The 26,844-nt window shown below is 37.9% G+C and overlaps 1 protein-coding gene across 1 annotated transcript in view; it reads right to left on the bottom strand.

Moving 5' to 3' along the window:
* The window catches only part of SPATA16 (spermatogenesis associated 16), a 197,219-nt gene that overhangs the window by 33,143 nt on the left and 137,232 nt on the right, over nucleotides 1-26,844 (bottom strand). Inside the window, exons 5-8 of the mRNA XM_088019245.1 lie at nucleotides 25,021-25,168; nucleotides 7,362-7,508; nucleotides 6,193-6,305; nucleotides 5-169 (exon numbers count right to left, since the gene is read on the bottom strand). Coding sequence (XP_087875371.1) covers nucleotides 5-169; nucleotides 6,193-6,305; nucleotides 7,362-7,508; nucleotides 25,021-25,168 — 573 coding nt within the window. The remainder of the gene's footprint in view (nucleotides 1-4; nucleotides 170-6,192; nucleotides 6,306-7,361; nucleotides 7,509-25,020; nucleotides 25,169-26,844) is intronic.

Below are 26,844 nucleotides of genomic sequence, written 5' to 3'. Positions count from 1 at the left end.
TTACCAATTCCGCCTCCTGTTGACTGATGTCCTGTAGATAGGGAATGGTTGCTAGCTCTGCCATTGCTTGATTGATCACCTGGGACTGCTCCTTTACTCTCTGCAGTCGGCTGAGGAGACTGGCATATTGCAACTTCTCCATCACACCTGAGCACCCGTGGAAACTCCCCTAGTCTCCCAGTAAAAGGAACTGTTTTAGAACAAAATCACAGAAATCGACATCTCCCTGGGGATTGAAGTCAGGGATTATTGTAATATATTTACATCCTTTGAAGCAATGGGTACCTAGCACAAATAAATGTTTGTTTCCATTATTTTAGAGAATTGTCTGTACCCTTCCTTCAAACAGATGAATGTATATAAAGGGGAATGCTTTGCAAGACTGTTCAGAAAGATTTGCTGGTGGCCCTGCATAAGGAACTTGGGCTGAGGGGAAAAGAGGGGACTGAAATTGAACATGCATTCCATTCTCCTAGTGGGGATCCCACAAAGTCGTGTTCGTTGAAAGAGGGTGACTTTATCTATGTCATCAAAACATCATAGGAGCTAAGAGTTGCCTGCTATTTTGTTTCTTTTCTTTTCTTTTTTTTTAAGATTTTATTTGTCAGAGAGAGCGAGTGAGTGAGAGAGAAAGAGAGAGAGAGAGCACGTACAAACAGGGGGAGCAGCAGGCAGAGGGAGAAGCAGGTTCCCTGCTGAGCAGGGAACCTGATATGGGACTCGATCCCAGGACCCGAGATCATGACCTGAGTGGAAGGCAGATGCTTAACTGACTGAGCCACCCAGGCACCCTATTTTGGGCTTTCTTAAAATTGGGCATACTTTTAATAAGGTGGTCCACCTATGTGTTTTTCAACTGCCAGCCATAAAAGAGGAGACATTACCTTCTCTAAAAATTTGAATACAAGTTGTACTTCTTGATAGGAGAAATAAAGTTTATCATAAAATTCTCATTTATATTAGGAAAAAGGGGGCATAAAGGGTATCTAAGAGTTAATAGAAAAGCTTTGGATTTCTGCTGTGTGTGTAGGATGGTAAGAAGTGGGAGGTTGCAGGAGGACTGAATTTGACAACTGCATTCTGCATCCTGGTGCCAGAAGAGAAAGTCTGGATGACCAGTGTTCCTTTATGACAGGGTTCCTCCTGGACCACCTGTACCAGAATCACAAGGTTTTGTTAACTAGGCAGAGTCCTGGGCCTTCCTTGGTGAATCACATATCTCTTGATATGTGGCCCTAGGAACTTGAAATTTAGCTAGGTGCCCTCTCCGCCCCCATATTTGAATATCTCAAATGGAAGTTGAACAAACCACCATCTTAAAGCCTAGTATCTGAACAAGGACTATTTTAGTTTGTGCATGCTTTTAAGCAAATTTTACTCCCCAGACATTAGAGAAGGCACACATGGTTTTTTCTTCTTCAAATAGAATCTCTTCTAAAGAGAAAAATTATTAGAAACTGGCATTACTAAAGAGCATCTGCACTTCAACTTGAATTTGCAAAGCAGTTCCTTCTGAAATGTCATACTCATATTTTGATGGACACTGACCTCTAGAAGTTGGCACTTTTGTAGAATCTTGGTAATACAGGAAGGTTGAGCACCATTGCATTGTATTTGCTGTGTGTCTCCCTAACACCTATCTAATGGCCACTTGACTAATATCCCTCTATCCCTGCTAATTTGTTCTTTATGATTAATCATTTATCTGAAAACCTATAAACCTATAGGAGCAACGATTGCAAATTGTAGATTTGGGATCCCTTCTCTGACTTGACAAAATAGCTAGCCTACCCGTTTAGTTTAAACATGCAGCTAAACAATGGGATACTGTCAAATAGAGAAAAGCAAGTTGCAGGAGAAACCGTTTTCTTTCTGAAGAAAAATTGCTTTCTTTGTTCTTCTTTAAAATAAACAATGGGGCTCCTTGTAGGAAAGTAGTGTAGTGACTCAACTCCAAAGAGCAGAAACAACAGCAGTCTGCTCGGGAACATAATCTATCAGTGTAATTTTCCAAAACATCAGGAAAATAAAAATAGTGGAAGGCAATGGTGCTTTGTTAGCTTGATTGTCGGGTGCATAACAAAACAGGAAGTGCTCCATACAAATCAGATCCTAGGGATGGAACATAATTGACTGCTAATAGTCACCTATCCTCCTCTCCCCAAAGCCAAAGCAGCTGTGGGTATCAGGACACTAATAGATTAATATGTTACCTATGTAAGATGAGGGTCTTTGAGAGACAAAGTGGAAAAGAAATACAAATGATATCTAATGCTAGGAGGAATGTTTCAATGCTGTTGCTTTAAGAAGATAAAGGAAATAATGAAACATGAAGGAAGTAGCTTAAACATCTAATGTTACCAAGAGCTAAATCTAAAGGAGAAGTAGCCTTCCCTATGAGACTTCAGGAGTGATCAAAGGGGTCCTTAGCTGCTGGAGAAAGTGTAATAAAGTGGCCAAGATTGAAGCTAAAACCTCACACAGGTACAATGAAGGTTAGGTAAACAGCAAGCTCAAAGGAAGGCTTCAGTCAGAGATTTGCCTAGATTTAATAGCACGTATGGTTAAATGTTTGGCAAATAAGTGGTACTGTGTAATACCACCAGAAAGCAGAGCCCAAGTATTTGGAATATATTTCCATTTGACATACATATAGAAACATTAATTGCCAAAAAGGGATAGAAAACGCATATTACTGTTCATTTCTAATGTGTATATGTAAACATTTTTTATGCTTCACTTAGAGGAAATTAAAAGTAAAATTAATGAAGTATTAAAAACATGGTTAGGTCATTTTTTGGCAAGTCAGCCTGGGAAGAAGACTTTATGCACAGCAAGAGATTTTATTATTTTAACTCTTTAACATTTAACCCAGGAAGCACAGTCCATAAGGTTTGAAACTGACAGCAGCCAATACAGTTGATGAATGGAGAAGCACAGTGGCATCTGGTAGCATGTGACATAATTAAGACAAGGATCCAGAGAAGGAAAAATACCATTAGGGCAGAGCTGCTGGTTGAATGGGATTGCTGTTCAGTGGCATTAAAAGCCACCAGGTAGGATGGTGGTAGAATATTTGAGATTATAACCCTTACAATGTCAGAATCATTCTTCTTTGCCCATGTGTCATTGTACGCCTAGGAAAAAAAAATCTATAAGGATAAGGAAACTGGGATCAGAGTGTAAGGAGAATCATTGCCTGGTACATAGAGACCTCCCTCATACTCTCCTTCCATGATTTTATGGCAAGAGGTGAAAATTCACGTTCCCTGGGAAGGCCTACTGTGGTTAGTAGATCTACTCCATGGCTGGAGATGACACCTCTAATCCTGCCTTTGTGAGTAGATCTGAGCACATTAGTGATCTGAGGAAAAAAATTAGAAATCTATAAGACACTCGCGTAATCTTCATTTCAGAAGGACATATAGTTTCAGAGTACACACTTGTATCAAGAAAGAGAAAGGCCTATAAAACAGTCCTTTTGTCAAAGCACACTAAAAACCAATACAAATAATTAAAACTTCTGAAATCTGTAATGCTGAACAAAGTGCTTCAACATGGATTATGTACTTTGGATCTCACAACAACTCTGTGAGGTGGGCATGGCAGATATCAGCTTATTTAATAAATGAGAAAAAATAGCTCAGAGGTTAAATGACTTGCCTTAGGGTTACACAGACAGAGCACAACTATGGACAAAAGTCTTCATCTAGAGGCGTCACAAGTGAGGGTGACAACTAATAAGAACAATGCAATACCTAAACTTTCAAGTGGACAGCATTTGCTATGTGGCAAGGAAAAACACACTTCAGGGACTCTTAAAAACACTGTCGAGTGCTTCTTGGATCACAGTTAATGGTACCATGTAGGAATAATTTCTACTCACCAACTCATTACTTGCTTCATTAACCTAGGTTACCTTTGCAGCCAGTTTTATTCAGTCCTGCTTTATGGAGCTGTGGTTGGGCATATAATAAAAAAACCTAAAGGCCAATATTTGGATATACTTGTGGTCCCTGGGTACCTTCTGGCTCACTTGCTTCAATTCTATTAAACTCTTTGTGATAATCTTCCAAAAACTATTATTTTCCATAGAAGCTAACGTAGAAATGTTGATAAAATTCCTTGTACAATACTGACTCATTTTAAAGAACACTGAGTTATTAATTAGATGCCAAGAATCTTAGTTATGGTTTTCAAATTTCCTTTAGAGACACCTAAAGACACAGGCATATACCAATTTCTAAGTGGCTAGAATGCCCTTTGAAGGGTGAAAAAAAAATGAGTTAAGAACATTTAAAAAGTGCATGATGCCTAGATGGGCCCAACCTGCATACAGGACACACTGAGATATGAGCTGGCAAGAGGTGATGTGACCAGTGTCCTGACAAGTAACGAGGCATGGCAGGTATTACCCCAACAAGCCAGGACGGAGATCACTTCCACAACTTCTAGTACACTGGCTCTGCTAGGCTAACCATGAACCGATGAGGTAAAATAATGCTGTATGGTGATGGTTCTTGTTATCAAAGATTCCACTACATGCAAGGGTCTGATGATGACAAGGATGATGTATGTGGATCTCTAATTAAGATGGGAGGTTGGTGATGGTGTGTGTGTGGCTGGAGGAGGTTATGATAGAGGGTAAATTAGAGAACAGGACCTCAAATCTGTGGTAGAGCCAATGAGATTGCTGTAAACTGAACGTTTGTGTCCACCCAAAATTCATATATTGAAGTCCTAACCCTCAATGTGATGGTATGGTGATGGGGCCTTTGGGATTAGGCAAGGTCATGAGGGTGGAGGCCTCATGATGGGATTGATGTCCTTATACAAAGAGACACCAGAGAGTTTACTCTCGGCCATGTGAGGCAAGGTGGGAGTCTGCAAGCCAGGAAGAGGGCCTTCATCAGAACCTGACCATGCTGACACCGTGATCTTGGACTTCTTGCTTCTAGAACTGTGAGCAAACAGAGATGGATTTCTTCATAATAGAAATATAGGGGAGATAATTGAGTGGAACACAGTTATGGGGAGGGGGGAGCTGTGTGGTAGGAAAATGGGTAAAAATGTGCTTTTGTATTTGTAATGCATAGAATTACAAATCATGCAAATAGATTCGGGGTTTTATAGCTTTTCTAAAATGGTGAATAATGTTATCGAGCAGATAAACTGCTGAACAGATGTTAAGTAGCTGTTTGTGATGACCCCCTTGGTTCCCCTTGTAAGGTAAGAACATCAAATCAATGATGTAATACAGAAGCCACAAAAAGAAAATTCTTCAAAATTTCCAGCTTACAGGCCTTTTGAAAAATATTTTAAAAAGGGGGAAATCTGCAACATTTATAGCCTGTTAATGAGAAGTTCCCTTTATGTTCTTTCAGTATAATGGCTTAAATTTTGTAAAACAGCATAGCATAATTTAGGTCTTCTTTTGGGCTTTTTAACACTGAAAAGTAGAAAGGGCATATTTTCCCCAGATCAGAAATAGGGATTAGATAACTTGCCCTGACGGTATACAAAGATCAACTGCCAATGCTTAGGGAAGCATCCAGTTTATCAGTGTGGTGTGGAGGCACTAGTTTGAAAACTCCAAATTCTTGTGTAGGTAACAAAGTAGTTATGCATAATAGCCCAGTATATGAAACAGGGAAACACTGTATTTACTAAAATTTTGTTATTGATCTGAAGTAAGAAATGCCCTGCAAACTTGAATTAGATAGCAGGAAGGCACAAAGAAAAAGGCTCTTCAAAGAGCTGGGATGCCTGGGTGGCTCAGTCAGTTAAGCGTCTGCCCTCAGCTCAGGTCATGATCCAGGGTCCTGGGATCGGGTCCCACATCGGGCTCCCTGCTCAGCGGGGAGCCTGCTTCTCCCTCTCCCTCTGCCGCTACCCCTGCTTGCGCACTCTCTCTCTGACAAATAAATAAATAAATAAATAAAAATCTTGAAAAACCCACAAAGAGCCACTAGCCAAATAAGTGCTGGAAATTGCAAAGTGTAGCATTGTAGTATGTTTTAAAATATAAAAAAAAATCATTAGCTAAACTTTGCTTGGTTTTGCAGATGAGATTTACCATGACTGTTTCTAAAACCCTCCAATACTTGCAATATTTGTACCATAAACTTTCCGTACTTCTAGGATTGTCTAATATTTGTGCGTTGGACAAATATAAAAGACTCATATACTTACATTCAGTTGGGTGCTTCTAATAAAATCCAATATTGGCAAGATTCGCTTCCCCATTGTCTCCATGTGTCTCACTGTGTCTTCTTTGGTCAGCAGACCGAAGGGAGTTTTATGTTCTAAAAATTGTAACAATAAACTTTTATACTACTTTTTCCAGACTTCCATTTCAAAATGCTTTCTTTAGCAAGCTATAAACAGATATCTCAATGTTAATAGATATGAAATCTTTAGTGTAGAAACTAGCACCATCCCTGGACCACATGCATACCAATGAAAGATCTATGAGGAGAAAGGCAGAGGAGACATTGCCCTTTAGAGACTATCATTTATTCATTTTGTTGTGTTTCCTGATTGAGAGATCTAAGAGACAGCCTATAACAATTCATCCCTCTCTGCAGAGTATGTTTTTCCTGACTGTGAAGAAATGTCATAAATGTGTCTGATTGTCGTCTTGTTCCTCCCAGGTATTATTCAAGTGTGCAGATCCCATTGACCTTGAATGTAGCCTGAAGTTGAGCTAAGCCTCAGAGAATAGAGTGCCAGACAAAACACAAATCCTTAATTATGTGGGTAGCGTTGAAGGAAGAAATTCAAACTGTCGTGAATTTTGCCCACAAATCTGAGACTTCGACTCCATGTGAATACTTTCTTGAGTTTTGGAAGTTTCAACAGAATTACTGAATACCATTTAACTGTAATAACTCTTCAAGAGATCTAAGCTCTCGGTTAATTACATAAGAAAAGAGTGGAACAAATATCAATATAATAACAGATAATCCAAGTGATTTAAGTTTGTCATTGGCTATATTTTTGATTTCACCTAAGTATTTTCGATAATTTTCTTCTACATTTGTTAATTGATTATGACAAAAACTTGTATTCTTAAGTGCCTTATGCTTAGGCACTGGTGATAGCGTGGTTGGGGTGAGATGGTTGGAGTGAGGGAGGCAGACATTCTAGAAACGTGCTGGTCTTGGGGGAACCTGAATCCCAGGTATTGTTAACTAGCCCACAAAGAAGATTGGAAGGAGTTCGTTATAACCTGATAAACATTTTTTGGGGGCCTAGCCCATCTATATGCTAGGCCTTATGATGAATAAGACTTGATGAAGAATGCACAATTCCTGCCTTGCAACAGCATTAAAGGATAAAAAGAAGTCCAGATGATTTACCTGTAAATGTAGGCAGCTTTCTACTTGATAGTTTTTCCAAAAATTTCCCATCTTCTTTGTTTTTGAACCCAAGAGTCAGGAGATATTGTTGGGGAGGAAAAGATGACCAGTCAACAGTCTGAGGCAATATGTGGAGTCCTTGAAGATCTGAAATACAACAGGAAATGAACTAAAGACTTTTGATAACAAAGGGTATTTTTTTCTCTCCTAAGTTTTAGGAACTGTACTTGGAAGACATGATAAATATAAATATTAAAGGTACAAAGTAAAAGTATATGTATCGAAATGTCAAATAGAGACTATCATTATTAATCTATCAAAATCGCATTTCATTATTTATACTTTTCTTAAAATATAAACACATACAGAACATAATAGTAAAATATGGTTGGGTTACATGGATCTCTTTCCCCATATTCAAAATAATAGAAAATTGAGGACCAGCTTGCAGGCTTAATAGTTTTCTGTGTGCTCTTTTCAAGAGAATTTGATTTTTCTGTTCATAGTTTAAGATTTAAAGAAATAATGTTATATGAAAGGAAAGAGAACAATTACCAAGTGAGAATTAAAATATCAGGCTAATTTAGTTACCATCCCTCCCATAGCTGAAGAAAATTTGAAATGACAAATGTATCAACTTTTGCAATTAGACTTGGAAATAATTCAAGTGTCATGAAAAAGTTTGTAAAACAGACTCCTATACTTACTGACCATAAGAGCTATTTACTGAGCCCTTACTTTTTTCCTTCCCTTCTTCTAAGTACTTTGTGCAGATTGTTTCTCTTTCTCTCTTTTTAAAATTTTATTTATTTATTTATTTTTGTGCATAATTAGTTTTTATTTATTTTTTAAATTATTATATTGTGTTAATCACCATATATTACATCATTAGTTTTTGGTGTAGTGTTCCATGTTTCATTGTTTGCGTGTAACACCCAGTGCTCCATGCAGAATGTGCCCTTCTTAATACTCTCTCTCTTTTTTAAAAGATTTTATTCATTTATTTATTTTAGAGATGGAGGGAGGGAGAGAGAATGAGTAAGCAGGGGGAGGGGCAAAGGGAGAGGGACAAACAGATTCCACTCTGAGCAAGGAGCCCAAGGTGGGGCTCAGTCCCAGGACCCTGAGATCATGACCCGAGGCAAAATCATGAGTTGGGGGCTTAACCAACTGAGCCACCTAGGTGCTCCAGTAGAGTGTCTTTTTAAATCCTCATGATAACTTTACAAAATTGGTGCTATTGTCCCCATTTTATGAATAGGAAGTTGAGGTACACAGATGGGAGGTGACTTACAAAAGAACACAACCTATAAGTGGACAAAGCAGGATTCACATCTGGCGATCTCACTCCAGAGACCTAACCACTGTATTCTGCTTCAGGCTTGCTTGGATCTTGATTACTTTCAATATAGGGACAGATGTCATCTGTGGAGTCTTGGTGGCCAGATTCACTTAATTCATTTCCATTCTGAGTAATAACGTTTTGGCTAATTGTGATAGACTGCACAAATGAAGGATGATGAACAGAGGATTTAATGAGCTCTCCCTGCTTAACACTGCCAGAAAGGGAAAAAAATGAAATTCCAAATATCCTTGAGTTATGATTTAGTTAAAGGTCAATTTTTAATGTAGAATCAGAAATTAAATGGTAATGATTCAGATACAGCTTTCATTATTTATCTGTAATATGTCTTTAAAAAATAATAGACGCAGGGGTGCCTGGGTGGTGCAGTTGGTTAAGCGGCCGACTCTTGATTTTGGCTCAGGTCATGATCTCAGGGTCCTGGGATTGAGCCCCTCGTGGGGCTCTGAGCTCAGCACAGAGTCTGCTTGAGATTCTCTCTCCCTCGCCCTCTGCCCCTCCTCCTGCTTGTGCACTGTCTCTCTCTAAATTAAATAAATAAATCTTAAAAAAATTATAGATGTAGTAAACCATGAGTGTTTTTATCCACCCTCCCTGGCATCCTCCATTCTTGTTTTTAGCTGCAGAACCCTTTGTGCAAACTAAATTTTACTAAGAAGCCTCATATTTAAAGTTGCTAAAAGTAGAGCTGTTCTGTTTGGAGCCTGGGACACTGACCACCCACCCTCATGATTACACCCCATTCTACACCTCACATGCAATAGCCACCTTAAACCCTTCCCCAGAACAATTTTTCAAAGCTCTTTGGCACATTTTGGTTAAGTAAATAGGGTATGCTTGTCAAACAGAGAGTTAACACATATGCTTACTATTGAAAAAATTAAAATATCACACAATATCTTTTAAACACACAGAACAAAATATATTAGACATGCTTTAGCCTTTCTTTGGTGACTCAAGATCAGAAATACCTTTAGATTTTTGAGGGCTAACATTTATCTGGCACTTCTGTGCTATATACTTTTTCAGGATTATCTTTTTCACTAACAACCGTGCAGGACAGGGCATATTATTATGCCCAGCTTACAGATGGCAAAACTGAAGCTTCAAGAAGAGGTTGCAAACTTGCCTAAGATCACACAGTGAGAAAATGGAGGAGCCAGAATTGAAAGTCAGGGAGCTGGACATCAAAACTTAACTCCCCAAACTATCCCCAGGACAATTTAGTCATGAGAATAATCATCACTCTGAAAATCAATGGGAAACGTGTTCCAGAAGCATGGCAATGCCAATAAATAGATGGTTTTAACAGACACGATTCTAGATAGAACATTTCCTACCCTGTCTAAAAAAGTACAGCAAGCACACAAGGGTTCTCAGAACTAATAGAATAACTTTTGTGTGCTTTAACGTGCAGATTCAACATGCCTCTTGAGTTGGTGTTTGAATTACGAATGGCTTCTTCTTAAAAGGAGGTCTCATTTCTATAAACAAGGTAAAAATGTGAGTTCTGCCTTTCAATTTCAAAAGTGCTGGAAGTTTCTTTGCTTTTGAAATCTGCATTAGATCATCACAGACACACCTAATACTGCTTGCTTCCAACCTAATACTGTCTTGCTCTATACGGTAAGGGAAGAGTTTGTCAGTTTTGCTGAAGTTGCCAATAACCAGATCACTTGAAAAGGCAACAAAGTAAAAATAAAAAGGACACTAGCTCACCCTCCTGATATATGGTCATCACATTTCTTTTGATTGTGGTCATCCTTTAGCACTCTATGAGATGCCAGCATTTATAAATTGTCAGCATTTTCAGCAATTGGCATACTCTGGAGATTGAGGCCAGAAGGTATGGGATCCCTGGCTATGGTTTGCTTTTTAATCTGGTTTTGATCCCTGACTTAGAAGGCCTGAGGGCCTCCAGGCCATGCTGGGGATGATGTTGGGGGCTGTCTTATGGAAATGATCTTGGCTTCTTGGGTGCCTCTGGAAGGCCAGAGGCCCCCGGAATAGGTGTGGGAAGGTTTTATGGCTGCTCTGACCTCCACACAAACCCAGAGAGCATCCAGCCATAGAAGCTTCTGGATCCCAGGGCTGAAAACTGTTAGCACAGGGAGGTCTCCTGGCAGGACACCTTTGAAACTTTAAGGCCTACACTGAAGTGATAGGAGGCCCCAGAGCAGCGAAGTTCAGAAGTGACTGGGGTATGTTTGTAGTGGGTTTGCAGGGAGCATCTCGAGATTTGTCATTTTCTGGTGCAATTCTATTGCCAGAAGCAGCCAGATGTTTGAGAGCTTGATTATATAAATAACAGGAGGACTTTGAGAGGTTGAATTCTTCTTGCTCATAAATATTGGGTGGATAAAGAGGAGACTGATACTAATAGTGGCAGTGATTAGATTGACTAGTGAAACTAATGTCAGCCCTATAGCTAATTTATTATAAAATATGCTTGCAAAAATAAAAGTATTTTCTGTTCCTTCTGATCCTATATGTTTCATCTTGTGTGTTCGATCTATTATTAACTTCTAGTCGAAGTTTTAAACCGTGAGAGGCCCCTACATTCATACTGTTAAGTTTAGAAAAAAATATTTTTTAAAGTATCATTCTTATTCGATTTGTATGCAGAGTAAATTGCAGTTGGATGAACATTTAGCCTAGCAGGTGGTCTATGACCCCAAATGACGACATACTTACCAGATGTTGAATCTCATGTAACATTAATTTGAGTGCTAATTGTTCACAATTTTATGCTCATAAACCTCTACCTACGTCCGAAAAACCCTGTGCCCCTGATGGATATGAAAGTTAACCAGACTGTATTTTTTTGTTCTTTGGTAGGAAAGTTGAATTGATTAAAAATGTCTTCTATGCTTCTGTCATGCCAGAAGAACTGAGAAGAAATAAATACCTTAATGCAACCTTTGAAAATTTATCGCAATTAGAGATGAAATTTAGATGACCATGACCAAATTTATTATTAAAAAATCAGTTTGCAGGTGTGACATAGTTCCAAGTTTTTACCACTAGGGCAATGGATGCTTTAAGAAAGAATATCAAAGATAGGTTATGCAGATTACGTTTCCTGCAGGAACGTAATCTTGCAATTCTTTTTGAAAGATGTCTCACCTCAGCACAAAAGGATACAGTTTGCCCTTTATCATCGTACTGCAGAAGGCTGGAACTGACCAGTTTTCAGGTCTTCAAGTCATTCATGCAGCCTGACCTTCTGTAGTATTGCTCTCCTCCTCCTCCTTGAAGTCACCTCCCTGGAGTTCAGTGGCAATCTCTTTACTTGCTTTCTCTCTGTCTCTGCCTGCCTCTGCTTCCCCCTCGCTCCTACACATACACACACACCTTCTAGTTCCTCTTTCTCCCTTGCTCCTCCTGCCTTCTCAGTCAGTGCTCTTCCAAGCTGTCCCTGGCTCACCGATGAGTTCTTCATACACATACTCTTGGGGGCTTTCTCTATTTTTGTGGCTTTAGCTACTACTTCTAAACAAAAGGTTAGAGATCAAAGCTCTAGTCTGGCCTGAAAAATCTTCACCAAATTCAAACACAGCATTTCCAAATGCCTCCTGGGACATTGCTATTGGCTCATCATTACAGAAATTACTAGAAGGCAGCAAATAGATTCTTCAAAAGTGATTTTTATAATCTCCACAACTTCCCTCTTCCCTGCTTTTCACCGATGTGTTGTAAGGATAGCCATTATTCATCCAATTATTTGGGCTTAGAATCCGGAAGCCATTGTTGACTTTTCTTTCGTCTTATCTCTGACATTTAGTGAGTCTCAAAAACTAATTAAATCTGCCCATTGTAGTACATCTCATATTAACTCCTTTCTTAGCATAGCCATTGCTACCACCCTGGTCAAATTTCTGATCACATAACATCTGGGTTACAGAAAAAGTTTCCCAACCAGCCTCCCTGCGACCAGTATCATTTAATGCCACACCACCACCCAATGAATATTTCCGGAACATTGCCTTTGTGTTGCCACATCCTTCCTCAGGAACTTCAGTGACTTGTTTCCTGGTATTCAAGGTCTCAACTGTGTGGATCTGTTTCACAATCTGTACCTGATCCCTACGTTTTCTCCAGTACAAACCTTTATCACCACCTCTGCTCATTTCACTAATGTGTACCAACCTGTGCTTATCCTGCTTCTGAACTTTTCTTTGTTCAGAAAACTTCTTTCTACCAAGAAACACCTACATATTCTCCTTTTTGCTTTATTCAGTTGATGACTATTTTTCCAGATGTACCTAATTTAAGTCTTATCTTGTCCATGCAGGTTTTCCTGAATGTTTCAGTATCTTTCTTCAAACTCTTAAAGAAATCTATACTATTCACTTCAGAGTGAATTTCCTAAGGTTTCATTGGGGTATGTCTTATCTCCCCAACAAGATTTAATCCTCTTGAGGATGACATCTTCAAGTTATGTTCATGCCCGAAGCATCTAGTAGGTGCTCATCAATATTTGAATCCAAAAACAACCTTTTCCAAATCCTGAATTTTTAATGGTCAAAAAAAAGAACTTCAAAAAATCTTTTTCAAAAAAAGAACTTCAAAAAGAACGAATAAAATGTTCAAATCTTCTGAGATATGATTTATTTCTTTGTCACTAAGCTTAGAAAAAATATCACACAGACTTTGTTCCTTATTTTACCTAAACCTTAAGTGGTTTCTGTTCAACTTATGAAGGGTGAGGGAAGTAAAATAATCAGTATTAAATAACTCAATGGAGTAAAATGCTCAACGGAACAGAGCAGCTTTGCCTGGATGGAAAAATTAGTTTCATATTCACGTTGTACTTTTGCTGCAGCTTGTTCTCCGAGAAATACAAACTCATAGTCACAAAAGAAGATTGGGTTAATAGAGAGAGTCTGACTTAGTGAAACTGTCGACATCACCAGAAAAGCATCTGCGCAAACATGAAATATTGATTGTAGATCAGCAGACTCATCTATATATATGAGGGATAGCTTTAACTGTTACAAAGTTAAATATCCGTAAAATTTAAGCTCTCTGGAAGTAAAGTACAAAACATAGAGGCCATCAGCAACAGTGTTTTCTGTTGGACACCTCATCATAAGCACAGGCAACAGATTATGAATGAACTTTTCAAAGCGAAGTTTTTTAAAAAAGAAAAATCATAAGAAATTTAAAAACTCTTTTAGAAGTATGCAAATCTGTTAGTGTTCTATCACCACCTTTCTCTAAGTTTCATTTCCTTCTCTATTTTCTGGCATCTATGTCATTTCTCTGCCCTTTGTCCATAACAAAATGTTTTGACATTTTGGGTTGGAGCAAAAATCTCATTTCTAAAGGTCCCAATTGCTCAGTATGAGATGGGACCATGTCAGTATTATATGACTGCTTTTTACTGATCAGTTTCAGAGTTTAGCTTCTACAGTACCTTCGTAATGCCAACACTTTGTCATTAGTTCTTTCCCAACCATTTTCTGAGTTTTATCTTGTACTCCTTTTAATGCCAATACTTCTATCTTGGAAGTTATCCACAAATTCACATCAGCAAGAAAATAGCAAAAGGCAGCAACTTTGCAGCTAAGTTATCATTATTGCCACCCATAAATTATAAAACAATTTCTACTTTTAAAAACATAGCATATTTTGATTTTTGCATTTGATGTGTGAGAAAGCTCTATGTATAATGAATCTTTGTATAATAAGCTACATTTTCCCTTTGACCTTCATTATAATTTCAGAGCTCTAGATGCAAGTGGAAAAAATTGGTTTCCATTCCTAAGATTTGTAATTTTCACTTCAGGCTGCTGGTCTACTTCTCCAAAACCAATCTTCAAATTTTTAAGTTTCTTCTCATAACCCATATATAAACTTTGAAAAAAACAAATAATCCCACAGGATTTTTATGCTTAGTTCATTTCCATTTCACTTGGAATTCATGTTGATTCCAAAATTTTATGTTTAATTTGCTGTATTGTATTGATTCTGGGAAAGTTCCTTAATTTTATCCCCACCAAAGTAGACCTGAGACAATACAACATTAAAGATACTGCTATTCTCTTCAATATTTATTAGACTCGCAATCAAAGAAATAATACAATGTTGTTATAATTCCCATAAACAGCTATATTTTCTAAAGATTTATTTATTTGAGAGAGAGAGAGAGAGAGCATGAAAGAACGGGGAGAGGGAGAGGGAGAGAGCGAATCAAGAGAATCCTAAGCAGATTCCCTACTGGGCACAGAGCCTGACATGGGGCTCGATCTCACCACCCCGAGATCATGACCTGAGCTGAAATCAAGAGTTGGACACACTCAACCGACTCAGCTACCCAGGTGTCCCCAGCTATCCCTTTGCACTATATAAGAATTAGAATGGACATTGGTTGGTTGGCTACCTACTATGCATTTCCTCCTTACCTCTTTTTTCCCTTACAGAATTTCTCAATCTCTACCTGCTCTAAAAGTGAGACCTAACTGATGTAGACCAATCAATCCTGGCATTACCTTGACCTCAGTTTTTGTTCAACCATAAACATAAGTGCAATTTGGGCCAATGAGTAAGAGTAAGTCCAGGGACTGTGTGAAAGAGGCACTCACTGTTCTTCAGGACAGTGTGATTTGAGATCTGTAATGACATTTGAGCATTTTGCTATTACTAAAGATCCTAGCACTTGAGGGGATGGTACAGGTAGTGGAATACCAGGTAGGATTTGAGAAAAAAGCTGACTTCAGAAAATAGAGCAATGAATGAGCTGTGGGATTAAGCTGCATTTAAAGGCAGGTGCTGCCTGTGGATCTCTCAATAATGTAAATCAATGTGTTCCATGCCTCCCCCTACCCCTTTAAAACTTAAATATAATGAAGTCTGTTTGAGTTGTGATTCCTTCCGCTTGAAACCAAAGATTTCTGATATAGTGATTTAGCTAGTATTTCAGAATATCTACAAATACTATGGAATCCTTAAAATATTATAGCGGAGATGCAAGGCAGTTATAAACTCTTCAAGAACCTGGGAAGAATATCTTCCTTATTTAAGACACAACAGTTTGAGGATTAGGAATTACTTTTTACAGCTAGACAAAGAGAAAAGTTGAATACACCTTGGTGATGCCATTATTGTGATAACATTATTATGACATTATTACCAACAATTAAACTTAAATGTATATTAGCATGATTTTTCTTGATCTTTATCATAATTATTACTTTTTCAGTTTTGGTTAGATTCTACATCTTATAGAAAGTGACTCTTGGATAGTTAACTAAGATATGCATAACAAAAGCCTCACATAATCTGAAAACCTTAATTTTCCTGACTATCTGGATTGGTAATCTACTTATGTGTTTGTTTATATCCCACTGTAGAAGTGTAATGACTTGCCTTACATAAATACATATGACATAAGAAAAAGTGTAAAAGAATGTTTGAGGAAAACAGAGCAAAAGGAAAAGTAAGAGATGAGTCATAAAGCCGTAAGTGAGATTAATACACAAAGTATGTTTATACATGTTTATATACTTGTTAGAATTAACAGGATCAGCCTTCTCATTCACAGTATTCCTACAGATTAACACTGGAAAGGAACTAATCTATCTATTTATGAGGGAACCAATTTGGGGAGAGTATTTGGAGAGCTTAGAGTGGAAAAGGGTACTTGGAGAGAAGCTGCCATATAAGTGTGTGTGTGTGTGTGTGTGTGTGTGTGTGTGTATGTCTGTGCATGCGTGTGTGGGCATGCATATGTATATGTGTGTGTGTATGTGTATCACAAGGTTTTGCTGAGCATTATGAATACAGTACCTGTAATACCTGCTTCCTGCCATGTATCACATTCTAAGAGCTCCATCTTGCCCCAACCCATCGTTTGTTTTTTTTTTTTTGAGAGGCTGCAGTAAAAATTTACATTACTTCCACTTATTTTTGGATTATGAAATGGTATTTCTTTAAATGCCACTCTGTCTTCAGTCAGACCCCATAAGAAAACATACTTAGCAGGATGAATTAAAGTTCCAGGGATGTCCAGGAGAAATGCAATCATGGAAGGTAAGAGTAGATGATGGAGACCGGAGGCAAACAGTGCTGTAAACTGCTACTGCAAAGGACAAGTGAACTGCTCGTTGAGAAGATAGAACAGTGCCAGAAAACTGCACTTCCCATTGGAAAGACCAACATTGTCATATTTTAAGAACAGAGACTGTAGCTCTATATATATGAGGGATTTCTATACTTTGGGAATGATTCTCTGTTTCTAACAAGAATACTGTGGTACAAATATAAGACCATTTATCATCTTTATAACCAACCTGGCCATAACACTTTCATAATAATATTGGGGATATAGGCTCTTTAATTCTATAACCTTTTCCATTTGAGAAAGTGAGTTACAAAGAGGAAAATAGTCTGACCTTGAAAACTTAGGATCATGATAAAATTATAATATTTTAAAGAAAAAAGAATAAAATGAGGAATTTTTAACTTCTTGTTTTAGAAAGCATAAGAATGTATTATCCTTACTGGTAAATTGATGGCTGAACAAGAACAGGGTTATAAATTTCAGTAAAAAGCAATTCTTAAAGGCCTATTTTAAAACAATATATTATTCCTCTGAACATACATATTTACTCCTGGGAGTTAAATTGCATTGGAAAGACAAAATATGAATCTATCCACCTAAGTGTTAAAGTAATTGATATCTGATCCAGAAAACTTTTCTATTAAACATTACTAAGCATAGATCCATTACTGAATATTTATTTATTTAGCAAATAAATCTTGATATTTTCATCAAGAGGAGACAGGATATGCTTATTGTATTACTTTATTATTATTAAAATACAACCATGCAAGAATAAGAACTATACAAAATTGCATTATTTTGCTGGAATATATGAATAAAAATCTTGAGCAAAATCTTTATATATGAAAACATAATAATTCTGGGGCTGATGAATTATTATTTGTTTTATATACCCTGACTACTCTTCATGAATCAAACTGGATTTTTCCTTAAATAAGAAAAATGGATAGCTACACTGCTAAAAATTCAGTAATTTTTTTTCTCCGTGAAACCTAACACAACTCTATTATACTATGGCTTTAAGATTTTGGCTGGTCTTACCATATTCCCCAAATAGCAAAGGATGCACAGGAAGTTCTTGAGGAGGTATAAACCTGGTTGTCCCGAAAGGCAGATTTGAATTTTAACCTTCCCTCATCAGTCTTGTAGACCTTATAAGGGCAATGTGGTTCTAGTGCCTGCCACTGAGGGTGAAGTAGGTTTTTCTCATGATAAATCACTAATTTAGTTGGTCTATTCAGTAAAAAGATTAAAAATATTTATAGCTATATGCATTTTGAAATTGATTTATTTTTATAGCCTTCCCCTTTCCATCTGTTTTTCATGTGGAAACCCCTGACATGGGTGACTGTGAACTGGGGGCTAGCTAGAGAAAAATACACTGCCTGGGAAATCTTTATTGTGAAAACTCTTCCTGCTCATTACTACCACCTCAGCCAGCTATTGCTGGGCTCACTTTACTGTTGCAAGACCAAGGAGTAATGAACTCAACACTATCTAGGCTTGGTGAAGGTGACCTGGAGTTGGGCAGAGTTTCTGAGTTGGAGGTTTGTCTGCCAGCCCCTGCTGGGAGAATTCAGGGTGTTAGTCTCCAAGTTTTAATGACAATAACTACTTATCCAGCACAACATACATAGGGAACTCCTCATCCAAGATCTTCAAGGTATAGATTTTATGACCTTCATTGGTTGATTGCGTATTTCGATGACCTCTGTAATTTAGAAATTCCTACTTACAGCCTGAATTTCTCTTGCGGCAATGAAAACTACATAAGTGTGTTCTGTCTTCCATGGGGCATCAGCAGGTCCCCTGAAATGCTATCTTTCTGTGATGGGTACAAACGTGTGCTTGAGAGCAGTCACCTGTAGCTGTCTGGAGAAGGATGAGTGAGTGTGAAGTAAAAAAGAATGTGTACAAACTCTGAGTGTTCCTGAGCGTGGAAGTGATGGCACATGAAAGAGTGTTTATTCAGTCACTGAGTTCACATGAATTTATTGTGTGCATTGCGGATGGAGTAAGAAGCTGCCTACCTGTTAATGTTGTAAGGCAGTGCATTAGAGTAAAGCTACGCAATTTAACAAAAAAACCACCCAAAACAAAAGAGCTCCAAGTCCAAATCTCAGTGATCTAAAGCAAGAGAATTTTGTTTTTTGCTCGTGGGTGACCTTCCAAATTGTCATTCAGGGAATCCAAGCTTCTTTTGTCTGTGGCTTCTTCAGTTCCACAGTCCTATCTACAGTGGTCATGGAAAGAGAGTTCTGCATGTTGGGTTTTATGGGCCAGGCCTGGAAGTGGCATGTATTATTTCTGCCCAAATTCTATTGGCCATTACTCAGTCACAAGGGAGGCTGGAAATGTATTTTAGTTACATATATGAGAGGAAAAAATAGCTTGGTAAACAATTAGCTAGTCTCTGCCACTTTTAGTGGCAAGGATTTCTATTTCCAAACTGCTCCCTTTGTCTGTTTTCTCCTCCAACATTCTTTTTTTTTTGTAATTTTTGTAATTTTTAAAAATTTTATGTTATGTTAATCACCATGCATTACATCATTAGTTTTGATGTAGTGTTCCGTGATTCATTGTTTGCGTATAACACCCAGTGCTCCTCCTCCTCCTCCATCATTCTTTTTTTTTAAAGATTTTATTTATTTATTTGAGAGAGAGAGAATGAGAGATAGAGTGCACGAGAGGGAAGAGGGTCAGAGGGAGAAGCAGACTCCCCGCTGAGCAGGGAGCCCGATGTGGGACTCAATCCCAGGACTCCAGGATCATGACCTGAGCCGAAGGCAGTTGCTTAACCAACTGAGCCACCCAGGCGCCCTCCTCCATCATTCTTTTAATTAGAGTCAGCCTTCCATTCCACCATTAGAGCTTAGGTTTTAATTGAAAATATTCTCCAGAAGAGTGGAAAAATATAGTCCAATATTCACCCTGAATTACAAATTACTAAAGTTAGATCCTTTATTAGGAGTAGGTATATTATAACACTCCTTAGAATAGAGTCTGGAATATATGTGCCTAATAAATGTTTGAGGAATAAATGAATAGATGAACAAACCACCCATCTCCATTGTTGATCCTCTTTTTGTCCTGAGGATCTTGGGATTCTGGAGCATAAAGAAAAGGAGAAGAGACATGGCAGACTAACACAGTGAACTGGATAGAGGGCTAAACCTACTCCCAGTCTTTAGTGGAGTATAGGGGATTTCTAGAGTAAGACCCAGAAGGTGACTGGGTTCACAAACCAGCATTCTGGCAGGGAAAGGGAATCTCAGAGAATGGCTCTAGGTTGGGCCAACTTATGTGGTGAGGGTGGTTGGTGTACATAAAAAGAAGCATCTACACCAAAAGGCAGCATGGAGAACTCATATATATATCTTTTGGTCACCTAATGTGTCACATAAATGAGCCCATTTGGTCCTGCTCACCAACAGAGGTGATCTCATGTTGCATTAGCCATGTAATCAACAGCTGCACCAGCCTGCACCAGACTTTGAAAAAAGAATCTTTCGTCACATACGCACTGACCTCTTTGGACACTGGGTATGCTTGAGTTTTGTGAAAGTTGAAACCAGACCAGGGGGAGAAGAAAATCCCATGGAAAGGGGGAAGGGAAGCTGGAGAATTTGATTAGTTACTGAAGGAAGACTAAGTTTTAGAAATGACTGAAGGATACTGAGTCCCTGGGAATGGGACAGAATATATTACTAGCTCTGAACAGACCAAAGATGAATGTGTTTAGGTTAAAAAAAAAAAAAAGTCTGTTTGCACACATCTGTTTTGTCCAGTCGTATCTGCTGCATGACTATTTGTTGAAATAAATCACTGAATAAATTTTTGGCAGATTAGAAGCTTCTTAAATTCTATCTACAAGGCAGATAAAAGGAAATTCCTGGTTTTGGGAAAGTGTCAACAAAACAGAATAGCTACTCTCTTTGTGTGACTCACTTTCTAGCTACTGCCTTTGGCTACTGATGCCTGCCCTAATCTCTTGGTACCACTTGTAAGAGAGATACAGATGCATTTGACGTTCCCTATTCCTATGCTTTGAGTCCTCACTCATGTTAATATTGTGTGGGGCAAAAGGAGCCAGACCACTAAGACTGTACACATACAATTAATAACAGTGGTTTCACTACCATTCCAACAATGACTTTGGGGAAGATCCTTCCCTGACTTGTAACAGTCAAGTAATGTCATCAATGCAATAGCCTTGTTCACCCAAAGTACAGGTTCTACAGAGCAAGAACCTAACCAATCCCAATGAAATTTAAAATTCTAGACTACCTTCTCTACCACTGCTTTTCCCTCCAGAAGCTATGTCTTTCCTCTCTAGCTTCTTATATAGCACTGTCATACTCCAGCAATTAGTAATTATAAAATAACAGAAACAATCATTAATAACTTATAATTATCTTCTTTTCCAACATATAAGATCCTTTAGCATGAATCATCTTGCCAATAGATCACAATTCATCTTGATAACAGGTTTGATAGAGTTACATGAGACATGAATCTGGCTCATTAATGTTATTATTGTTTTTAAACTCTCAGTGGCAACAGTGCTTCCAAAATATAAATTAATCTTCATGACTTCTCTGTAAAGTAGGTTAAATATAACCAAACTCATTCTACAAGTGGAGGAATTGTCAAACAGGTGATCTCCTCAATGAATTTCTCTTCATTACCAATGGATCCAAGAATAGAAATGGAAATAGCTGAATCTAATTCATTTTCTATGACACTAGATAGACATGACTCTTGTTAGCTATTAAGGCTACCCCCCAAAAAACTCTTAAGAGATCCATAACAAAATAATAAATGTTTTCTAACAATTAGTAAAAAATATGAGTTCTGAAACATTTTTATCCACTTCCTCACAAAATGCTCAGAAGTAAACCAGCAGCCATGGTCATTATAGCGTGCACTGTGCTTTCTTCTCTTCCCTTTCGTTGCCCTCAAATTTTCATTGTTCTTTAGAGATTCACTATTCAATCATCACTACTTATATTTACATAATACGTTTCCTCTGAAGAGCTTGAGGCATTGTGGCGAAAAATAAGGACTATATAGGACCTAAATTTAATGCTTTATCACACCTCTGCTCTTAACAGATGGAAATGGTGTAGCTCAATGGCAAGGACATGGGTTCAAATCCAAGGCCTGCACCACTGATTTGCTGTGCATCTTTGGAAAAGCTATTTTCTCTGGTTGCTGTTTTCTTGTTTCTAAATGAGAATCATCTTACTCCATAATGCCTGGCACTTTAAAAGTGATCACTAACAGGGGTGCCTGTGTGGCTCAGTCATTAAGTGCCTGCCTTCGGCTCAGGACATGATCCTAGGGTTCTGGGATCAAGCCCCGCATCGGGCTCCCTATTCCACGGGAAGCCTGCTTCTCCCTCTCCCACTCCCCTTGCTTGTGTTCCCTCTCTCGCTGTGTCTCTCTCTGTCAAATAAATAAATAAAATCTTAAAAAAAATTGATCACTAACAGAGTGCATTATTAATCATATAAATCAGTGATTTGGCCCCAAAACCATGAAAAAAGGAATGAAGGGCTCCTAATGGGAGGATGCGATATTAGGTATGTGCATTTAGAGATTTTCCTTACCATGATAACCATGAGTGGCTCTTAATACTGTACAAGAAAATCTTCTCTTAATTCAGAATAATGGTTGGCACATAGTAGATATTAAAAAGTATTTTTGAATGAATGAATAAAAGCCACTTGCTTCCAAAGACAAAAAGAGGAAAAAGGGATAATACCAGTGTTGTGTCCTCTATGTACACTTGACTATCCAGATCTCATTCAGATATCAATGATCGAAGAACATAAGGAAAGAGGGAAGTTCAAAGTGTGAGATAGATGGAAGAAGTAAAGTAGAAATAGGAAGCACTGGAAAAAAATTCATCTTCTGGAAAATACTATAATCCTCCAGTTTACTGGTGAAGAATATGGGGAAAGGTGGCATTTTACCACAGGTTATTCCTTCATTTTTAAAAAATTTTAAGAGTTTATGGGGTTCCTGGTTGGTTCGGTTGGTTAAGCAGCTGACTCTTGATTTCATCTCAGGTCATGGTCTCAGGGTCGTGAGATCGAGCCCTGCATCAGGCTCCCCGCTCAGCAGGGAGTCTGCTTCTCTCCCTCTCCTTCTACCCTTCCCCCTGCACTCTCTCTCTATAAAAAAAAATAATAAATCTTAAAAAAATAAAAATCTTCTTTTATTTATTTTTTAAAAAGATTTATTTATTTATTTTAGAGAGAGAGAGAGAGAGAGAGAGTGCATGAGCAGGGGGAGGGGCATAGGGAGATGGAGAGGGAATCTCATGCATAATCCATGCTGAGTCTGGAGCCCAGTGTAGGGCTCCATCCTGGGAACCTGAGAGTGTGAACTGAGTTGAAATCAAGAACTGGATGCTCAACTGACTGAGCCACCCTGGTGCTCCTACCTCTTCTTTTAAAATACAGAAATATCATGGCACAAGGAATATTGTGCTAGACCTAGAGGACTAGTTCTACTTAAAACCTTAAAATAACCTCCCATTTCAACTCATCAAATTAAAAGAATGTACCCCTAAACAATCCTAAAATTTGTATGGAACCATAAAAGAACTGAAGTAGCCAAAGTAACCTTGGAAAAGAAAAACAAAACTGGAGGTATCACAAGTCCAGATTTCAAGTTATGTTACAAAGCTGTAGTGATCAAAACAGTATGGTACTGACACAAAAATAACCACATAGATCAATGGAACAGAATAGAAAACCCATAAATAGATCCACCATTATACGGTCAATTACTCTTCAGCAAAGGAGGAATAAGTGTAACAATGGCAAAAAGACTGTTCTCTTCAACAAATGGTGTTGGGAAAACAGGACAGCAACGTGAAAAATAAAAGAAACTGGACCACTTTCTTACACCATACACAAAAATAAACTCCACAGGGATTAAAGACCTAAATGTGAGACCTGAAACCATAAAACTCCTTCAAGAGAGCACAGGCAATAATCTTTCTGACGTGGGCTATAGCAACTTCTTCTAGATAGGTCTCCTGAGGCAAAGGAAACAAAAGCAAAAATTAACTATTGGGACCTCATCAAGATTAAAAGCTTCTGTACAGTGAAGGAAACAAACAACAAAACTAAAAGGCAACCTATGGGATGGGAGAAGATATTTGCAAATGACATATCTGGTAAAGGGTGGGTATCCAAATATATATATAAAGAACCAATACAACTCAATACACAAAAACCAAATAATCCAATTAAAAAATGGGCAGAAGACATGAACAGGCATTTCTCCAAAGAAGACATATAGATGGCCAACAGACACATGAAACAATGCTCAACATCACTCATTACCAGGGACATGCAAATCAAAACTACAATGAAACATCACCTCATACCTGTCAGAATGGCTGAAATCAACAACACAAGAAACAGTAGGTGTTGGAGAGGATGTGGAGAAAGCAGAACCCTCTTGCACTGTTGGTGGGAATACAAACTGGTGCAGTCACTGGGGAAAATAGTATGGAGGCTCCTCAAAAAACTAAAAATAGAACTACCTTATAATCCAGGAATAACACTACTGGGCATTTACACAAAGAATACAGAAGCACGAAGTCAAAGGGATACATGCACCCCGATGTTTAAAGCATCATTATCTGCAATAGCCAAAAAATGGAAGCAGGCCAAATGTCCATTGACTGATGAATGGATAAAGAAGAAGTGGTATACACACACACACACACACACACACACACACACACACACACACACACACACACACACACACTGGAATATTATTCAGCCATAAAAAAGAATGAAATCTTGCCATTTGCAACAACATGAATGGAGTCAGAGAGTTTAATGCTAAGCAAAATAAGTCAGTCAGAGAAAGATGAATTCCATATGATTTCATTCCTATGTGGAGTTTAAGAAACAAATGAGCAAAGGAAAAAAAGAAGAGAGGCAATCAACGAAACAGATTCTTAACTATAGAGAACAAAATGATGGTTACCAGAGGGAAGGTGGGGAGGGGGGAGATGGGGGAAATAGGTGATGGGGATTAAAAAGTGCACTTATAATGATGAAAAAAATACAATAAGATGAAAAAAAAATGACCCAACAATGTACTCCTAAAACGGAAACAGTAAACAAATAAACCAGAAATGGCCCTGTATTTGTTTTAACGCAAATAAACTATCAGCTGATAACTTGAATTATTACCTGTGTAGATATATTCCACATATGCAGGATGAGTTTTTGTGAAAACCTCTCTTACTTTTTCTATTTTATCAGCTCTGATTTTTGTTGCAAATGGTGTATACATAACTGAGAAAGATTCCGCTCTGGTGATGGCTTCTTCAATCATGGCCTGAGAGGAAGCAAACAACCCATTTGGCATCAATAACAGTATATGACTTTTTACGAATGTAAAAAATATAATTACCTTTATGGATGATTTAAAAATCTATATACTGTACTGCAAAGATAACATATTTTGGTCTTGAATATTCATTAGAACAAAATTTTAATTAGTTCTGGAAATATTTCATATTAAGAAAACCAATTAAATCAAGAAAGTTTGTAAATACACACCTCTACACTGAGCTTGCTTTAAGATAAAAATAAAAATTCTATTTTCCAAGGTGTCATTTTTTACTTGATTTTAAAAATCAAGTTCTTAAGTCTAACATAATTATCCTACTCTCAAACAGACATTGATGAGCAATTTGTACTTAAAAAAATTAATTGAAATATCTAGTTCTAAGTATTTTCTATACATAACACAACAAACTAGACAAAGTACATTTTTTTTTCTTCTTCCACTATGTGGGAAAGACTCTTGGAATAAGAAAAGCCCTTCTCAACTTCCTCCCACTGAAGCTTCCCTTCCCTCCAGATCACAAGAGCCACTTGAGATGGATTTGGCTATTTAAGAATTTCTTTAAATTTTCTTTGCTCATGTACCTTTCTTGATAAAGCCTGCCATCACCTTGAGCTTCCTGTTTTAACTAGGTCCATTACTATTTGAAACAGACCAAAAAGAAAGTTATGTGAAGCTTTAAAAGGAATTTATTCCTTTCCTACTTTTCCTTTTAATGAGGCTTAACCATTGAATAAAAAGTGGAAATGTCCATAGTTATCTCATCTTTCTGAAAATAGCATAAAAGCATATTATAAAAATTCATATTTATTTATAGGAATAATTTTTTTCAGTGACAACTAAGAGTGCCAATAACCCTAAGGAAAAATAATAGATTTGAACTGTCCAACAAAAGAAAAACCCTTTAACAAACAGCAATTTATATTATTACCGGCATAGCATTTTTTTTTACTGTTTTTTTAAAAAATTTTTTTATTGTTATGTTAATCACCATATATTACATCATTTGTTTTGGTGTAGTGTTCCATGATTCATTGTTTGTTCATAACACCCAGTGCTCCATGCAGAATGTGCCCTCTTTAATACCCATCACCAGGCTAACCCATCCCCCTACCCTCCTCCCCTCTAGAAACCTCAGTTTGTTTTTCAGAGTCCATCATCTCTCCTGGTTCGTCTCCCCCTCTGACTTACTCCCCTTCATTCTTCCTCTCCTCCTATCTTCTTCTTTTCCTTTTTTCTTAAAATATGTTGCGTTATTTGTTTCAGAAGTACAGATCTGTGATTCAACAGTCCTACACAATTCACAGCGCTCACTGGAGCACATACCCTCCCCAATGTCTACCACCCAGCCACCCCATCCCTCCCACCCCCGACCACTCCAGCAACCCTCAGTTTGTTCCTGAGATCAAGAATTCCTCATATCAGTGAGGTCATATGATAAATGTCTTTCTCTGATTGACTTATTTCACTAAGCATAATACCCTCCAGTTCCATCCACATCGTTGCAAATGGCAAGATCTCATTCCTTTTGATGGCTGCATAATATTCCATTATGTATATATACCACATCTTCTTTATCCATTCATCTGTCGATGGACATCTTGACTCTTTCCACAGTTTGGCTATTGTGGACATTGCTGCTATAAACATTGGGGTGCACGTAC

Source organism: Eumetopias jubatus, unplaced genomic scaffold, assembly GCF_037043125.1.
Source record: "Eumetopias jubatus isolate StellerSeaLion01/CBP00866 unplaced genomic scaffold, mEumJub1_p1.0 scaffold_1, whole genome shotgun sequence".
NCBI lineage: Eukaryota > Metazoa > Chordata > Mammalia > Carnivora > Otariidae > Eumetopias > Eumetopias jubatus.
The sequence above is the reverse complement of the archived record's forward strand: the minus strand, read 5'-3'. Positions and strand labels throughout refer to the sequence as shown.